The sequence below is a fragment of the Pseudorasbora parva genome, chromosome 2, assembly GCF_024679245.1.
Source record: "Pseudorasbora parva isolate DD20220531a chromosome 2, ASM2467924v1, whole genome shotgun sequence".
In the NCBI taxonomy this organism is placed as follows: domain Eukaryota; kingdom Metazoa; phylum Chordata; class Actinopteri; order Cypriniformes; family Gobionidae; genus Pseudorasbora; species Pseudorasbora parva.
The window spans coordinates 38,879,953-38,886,875 of NC_090173.1; the positions used below are offsets into that span (position 1 = coordinate 38,879,953).

Below are 6,923 nucleotides of genomic sequence, written 5' to 3' on the forward strand. Positions count from 1 at the left end.
TTATAGGGCATAAATATAAGTTTTAGACTAGATACGCTACATTTAAAACACTCATAACAAGTAAAAAAAAAAAAAAAAAAAAAAAAGATTTCATGTGGTCATGTCTTTCTGATATTGTGTAAATGGTCCTTGGAAATGTGCAGTAAAACATCACAATCTCATCACCTGGTCATTACAGATGCAATTAACCCTTAACAATTATTTAAATGATTAACTAAAACACCATAAAAGGCGAAAAATAACCAACACACCTGGTGAGAATTGTAATGTAGAAGTTCAACATAATCTGCTGCTCCTTAGAAGAACTTCTCTAGCTATCTTCAACTTGTATGGATCAACTGGACATGGGTTCTTGTCGAAGTGCTTTAAATAAGAATGAACTATGATCTTTAAGACTACGTCATGTTGGTTTTAAGGGCTTGTAAAATACAGCTAACCCAGGATTGGTTGACTCAATCTGCAAATGCACAATTTAGATCTTTATGATGGTCACTGATTCACTGCTTTGTGCTGAAACACTTTTCTGTCACGTTACCCTGGTAGTCTTATACATCTACACGTCTATTTTCTATCTAGTTGTTTCATCTGACTGTCTGCACAAATAAGTTCACATTATCTATGTCATAAATTTGGTAAGTGAACTAGAAAAGTGCAAAATATGCAATACAGCTGAAATATATTTATTTTCTTCACTACATGTTGAATGGCAGATTTGTCAACATTTATTACTGTAAATGTTTCATTTATTTTAATAAAAAAATAACACATGAAAAGCACATAAGAACAAAGATCTGAATATTTATTTGAATGGGATTTGTCAGGATGTTTTTCATAAACAAAATAATCACTTTTTTTTCATGTAGTTCTGTGATAACATTGCAGTTGTTAACAGAAAAATGTTCTGTTATGCATGTATCAAATGTTCTGTTGATACTGTTGTGGATCTGAAGACTACATTTTATTTCTTCACGATCTGAATGACATCCTCGTGTTCCATGATGTGTGTCAGTCCTACTCTCTGAGGACTGTACTTTGTGCTTGTTCCCTATGAATCAAGAAGAGTAGTTGTTGAAGAAAAGCACATACGGAACAAAAGCAAGACTGATGTTTCACTTCAGGCGAAGGAGAATCTTACCCAGACAAGTGCGTATTTGAACTGGCTTGCTAATGTCCTGTGGATTCTGTGACACTGGAAGATGGATGAGGAGCAGTCATTAGTTTGAGCGATACTTCATACAAGAAGTTTAGATATACACAAGTGGTCAAAAGTAATGTCCGGCCTGGGAAAATGTACATCTTCACCCTTAATTAAAATATTGTTACAAGATTTTGTAATCATAGTTGTGCTTGTAGTCAATTTAATGCAATGAAACATGTTGGATTTAACTTTTAGGGCTGTCATATAAAGAAACAATAAAATATTGAACACTATGTTGAAGTCAATGAATGCTCTTTCCTGTGAGCTCGTAGTAGTAGTTGTTGTTTTTTTGCATAGTAAAATAAAACCTGTAGTTGTAGTTTCCCTTTTTTGACAAATAATTGTAAATACATTTAAGGGATAGTTCACCAAAAAATGAAAATTATCCCAGGTTAATTTAAGGACTACTGAAGCAAATAGGTTTTTGTGAGAAAAATATCCATATTTAACACATTATGCAGAAAGGTATCTAGCTTCCGGCGTACTGACTTTCGTATTCAACTTTTAACTTTCTGTATTCAACTAGGAAAATTTCAATATTTGAATCTAGAATCTATTTGAATCACAGGAATAAGAGTGCAGTTCCTAGCCATACCAACCTAGAAAATTGCAACTTTCTATTTTCTGTCAGTTTTATTCTGTTCTATTTTCTTTTCTAGTACACAATGTAACTATACATATCACAACATGTAAATAGGAAAATGCTGGTGTTATTTTGTCACTTATTGAGCAGTAGGCTAGATGGAGGTGTTTACCTCCAGTCTTTGTGCTAAGCTAGGCTAGCGGTGGGTGAGTCAGACAAAGTTATAGCACCATGGAGATAAAAATGTTATGGATGGACTTATCTTAGTCTGGGGGATATGGTAAATAATCTTAAATCCCCCAAAATATGCATGTTCCTTTAAATACGGATATTTTTCTTATAAAAAAAACCATCAATTCACTTCAGAAGGCCTTTATTAACCCCCCGGATTACTTTATCCAATAGATGGATGCACTTTTTTGGGATTCAAATTTTGGGTTGCCATTAAAATGCTTGGAAGATCCATGATATTTTTTAATATAACTGATTGTATTTGTCTTAAAGAAGAATGTCGTATACAACTCGGAAGGCTTGAGGGTTAAAATCATGGGCTAATTAAATTTTTGGGGTAAACTATCCTATGTTTGCACTAAAAAAAAAAAATATTTTCAATATTAAAGGGGTGGTTGCATGAGATTTCACTTTTTTAACTTTAGTTAGTGTGTAATGTTGCTGCTTGAGCATAAACAGTATCTGCAAAGTTACAGCGCTTAAAGTTCAATGCAAATGGAGTAATTGTCTTTTAAAGTTACGGCAGTTTATTGCCTACAAAAATGGCCGGTTTGGACTACAACGAGCTTCTTCCTGGGTTGGTGACATCATAAACCCTTGCTATTAACATAAACACTGCCCCTTATGTGACTTCTGCCTGTAATGGTAAGGGGTGTGGCGTTTCCGGACAACCTGTGCTTGGCACTTCAGCCAATAAAAATACAAGAAACTAAATTTGGCCATCTAACCAATCTAAGAACATTGCGTTTCTCTGCGGGATGGGCTGGTTGGGCTGGAGCCGTTCAAAGAACAGTGGAGACAGCGGTGTGAAATAAAGGTAAACTATAAGAAAAATACTGCGTTTAAAATTTAAATAAATGAAGTATTAAGACATGTTATACTGTGCTCCATAAACACAACCAAGCTTAGAAAAAAAACATGGAACCACCCCGTTAATCAAACTTGTAGAATCATTAAAAACAAATATCCCCTCTGGACATCACTATTGGTCAATAATGTGTGTATATATAATATATATATATATATAATACGAGCCAAAAGTTTGGACATTACTATTTGTAATGTTTTTGAAAGAAGTTTCTTCTGCTCATTAAGCCTGCATTTAATTGATCAAAAATACTGATTTTTATTTATTTATTTTTATATTGTGATATAGTTTAAAAGAAATTGGTTTTCAATTTATTATACTTTAAATGATCATTTATTTCTGTGATGCAAAGCTGAATTTTCAGGATCATTCCTCCATCTTCAGTGTCACATGATCCTTCAGAAATCATTCTAATATGATGATTCAAATTTTGAAACAGTTCTGCTGCTTAATATTTTTTAATAACCTTTGATACTTTTTTATAATACTTTGATGAATAAAACGTTTTAAAAAATAAAGATTAAAAAAAGAAGCAAATGTTTAGAAAAAAAGAAGAAAAATATTTTGTAACAATATACACTAGTGGTCAGTTATTTGGGGTCAGTAATTATTTTTATTTTTTTAATAAATCAATAATTTTATTCAGCAAGGAAGTGTTAAATTGATTTAAAAAATTGATAGTAAAGGAGATTTATATTATTTGAAAATGTTTTTATTTTGAATAAATGCAGTTCTTTTGAACATTTTATTCATCAAATATATTAAGCAGCAGAACCGTTTCCAAAACTCATAATAAATCATCATATTAGAATGATTTCTGAAGGATCATGATCACTGAAGACTGGAGGAACCATCCTGAACATTCAGCTTTGCATCACAGAAATAAATGATAATTTAAAGTATAATACATTGAAAACCAAATATTTTAAATTGTAAAAATATATTTTTTAAAAATGCAGTATTTTTGATCAAATAAATGCAGGCTTGTTGAGCAGAAGAAACTTCTTTCAAAAACGTTTGGCCTGTACTGTAGGTATGTATGTATGTATATGTGTATATATATTATATAAAATATATATATATATATATATATATATATACATACATACATACCTACAGTACAGTATAAATATTTTATTTATATAATATATATATATATATATATATATATATTATTTTATTATTATTATTAATTTTTATTTTATTTTTTTAGATTTTGCTAGACAGCATATACAATTATATACAGGTATACAATTTTTACACAGTGCACAACACTTCATCTACAATGAGGTTTTATAAAATGAATAACTATGGGGGGGAACGTTTTGGTTGAGTATGTTTTACCACAGGTTGACCACGGCATAACAAAAAGTTGCAGGTAGTACAGGACAATAAAACAGACACATACCACATGTTCAACAGATGCTCCTCGTCTCATGATTATAGGGTCACCGAAATCTGGTCGTTCTACACAACAATAAAAAAAGGGTAAGAATTGGGGAACAAAAACAGAATAATTATAGAAATTCAAATACTGTACTGGATTTTATTTTACCAGGAGGAAATGAACATGAGGCTTTTCAGTACAGATCCCCTATTTTATAACCAAAATATTTTTTAAATTACATAGATAACCAGTTAACTATTTAAATAAAATATCCGAGTTAATGCTTTGTAAAAAGAAAAGTACTGTACAGCAAAGAAACGTAGCATTCCTTCAGTTCTTATGACAACCACTAAAAGGGAATTTAAATATAGGAGGAATGCTTTAATACCAAATGTGAACCTTAATTCAGAACACTGTTTCAAGTGAATCGAAAACTGCTTCCCCACCAAAAAAAAAACAAAATCTGGTGGCAAACTGACTTGGGTTATATTAAAAACTCTAATAGATAAAAAATAATCTAACTCAAATCTCAGTAGATTCAACGCATCAATACAAAACAATCAGCTTTGTCATAATTACCACATAAATACTGTAAATATAGGGATGACTTCTAATATGGACAAATAGAGGCCTTTGAGTTAAAAACGCCCCTAAAATTTTAAATGACTAAAATATGAGGACAAAAAGGCACACCTCCTCTCTTCTTAGTATATATGCAGATCAGAGCCAGGTATTCCCATAACTGCTCAAGGAGGTAATCTAAATTGAGTTTCATGCCACAGCTGATCACTACACTGTTAGGTCTATGGGCCAGACGATCCACTTCCTCTATAGAAATCTGGTCCACTTTGTTGTACACCTGTAATAACAAGATTAATCATATTCAAATTTACCAACATACTTTTAAATCTGAGATGCTTTGCATTAGGCTGATAACTGAATTGAAATATATATTACTCACATATAAGCAAGGCATGTACACTCTGTTGCCCACAATGACATCAATAAATTCATCTGGAGTGCTGTCCTCTCTGAACAAAACCTCAGCATTGAAGATTTCTGCAGTCATGTTAAGGTAGATGTGTCGCTTATCATTAAAGGAAAAGTAAACAGTGACTTAACTAAGCAGAAAAGGATACTGTACTCATGAAGAATGAGCTGAACAAGCTTCTCAGAGCAGTGTGTGAGGGGAACGGTTGAGTTGTATGATAAGCCACCACCTTTTTTAGGCTGGAAAACATATTTCACATGTTAACAGATAAAATATGCAAATGGAATGTTTCAGTATAGCTGTGTATAATCCTAATAGTGTCTAAACAATTTTTCAGAAACTTTCTTTTCAAAAGGATAATTTCACATGTAGTTCTTCATGTTTATATATATTGTTATGTTTGACACAATGATTAATAAGTGCTTATACACTACCGTTCAAAAGTTTGGGGCCGGTGAGAATTTTTTATGTTTTTGAAAGAAGTATGCTCACCAAGGCTACTTTTATTTTATAATATACAATAAAATATATTTTTTAACAGTTTTCTATTTGAATATGGTTTAAAATGTAATTTATTCATGTGATGGTTAAGCTGATTTTTCAGCATCATTACTCCAGTCTTCAGTGTCACATGATCCTTCAGAAATCATAATAATATGATGATTTGATGTTCAAGAAACATTTTGTATTATCATTAATGATGAAACCAGTCATATTGCTTAATATTTTTGTGGACTGCGATACGTTTTGTCAAGATTCTATAATGAAAAGAAAGTTCATAAAATGTCATAAAATGAAAGTTTATAAGTGTCTTTCTTTACTATCACTTTAGATCAATGGATTCTTGTTAAATGAAAATAGAATTTTTTTTTTTTTAATCTTACTGGTCACAAACTTTTAAACAGTAGTGCACATTTTTAAAAAGTTTGGACAATCTGTTACAGCTTGACATTTTTGTCATTTGCATATTATCATCAACTAAAATATTAATGTCAATAAAATTATATGGTATTTTGGTGAGAGTAAAGCTGTCTAAAACTAATGAACGAGACTCAACAAAATATTTACTAAATAAATGTAAATGACATGATAGTCAATAGACAGCCTGAAACACTGACCTTAAAATAGATATTTGGTTTGGGCCGGTTGAGTCTAATGCCAACAGTTTCAAGTTCTTTTTCCAGAAGTTCCCTGAAGAACAAATCAACAATCTTTAAACAGCACAAAAGGGCAAATATTGAAAAAAAATCCAAAGACTATGGCCAGGTTTCACAGACAGAGCTTAGATTAAACCAGAATTAGGCCTTGTTCAATTAAGGCATAGCTTTTACAAACGTGCCTTCGAGAAGGAAAATAAACATTACTGGTGTGCATCTTGAGACACAACAATGGCAGTGATGCAATTTAAGATATGTCAGTGCGAGCTGCTTTCAGGTAAAACAGCTCAAACATGCATTTTAATCCGGGACTAGTTTAAACCAGGGGCCTATTGCACAAAACTAGGATAAGGGATTAAGCCGGGATATCTTGGTGATCTTGTCATTTTTATGCAACATTTTGTACGCCGCTGTCATGTAAACGTTCCCTGAAGGCAAACTCATACCAAGAACGATAACGATAACGAAAGACAACTGTATATTAGCAGATAAATTGAGCCAGGATCAC

At 31.9% G+C, this 6,923-nt stretch overlaps 1 protein-coding gene across 1 annotated transcript in view; it reads right to left on the reverse strand.

The window, feature by feature from the left end:
- Positions 1-778: 778 nt before the first annotated feature.
- drg2 (developmentally regulated GTP binding protein 2) overlaps positions 779-6,923 on the reverse strand; it is a 7,684-nt gene continuing 1,539 nt past the window's right edge. Inside the window, exons 7-13 of the mRNA XM_067419634.1 lie at positions 6,377-6,449; positions 5,407-5,497; positions 5,229-5,326; positions 4,961-5,126; positions 4,289-4,347; positions 1,136-1,189; positions 779-1,045 (exon numbers count right to left, since the gene is read on the reverse strand). Of these exons, the coding sequence (XP_067275735.1) occupies positions 959-1,045; positions 1,136-1,189; positions 4,289-4,347; positions 4,961-5,126; positions 5,229-5,326; positions 5,407-5,497; positions 6,377-6,449 (628 nt within the window). The 3' untranslated portion in view covers positions 779-958. The remainder of the gene's footprint in view (positions 1,046-1,135; positions 1,190-4,288; positions 4,348-4,960; positions 5,127-5,228; positions 5,327-5,406; positions 5,498-6,376; positions 6,450-6,923) is intronic.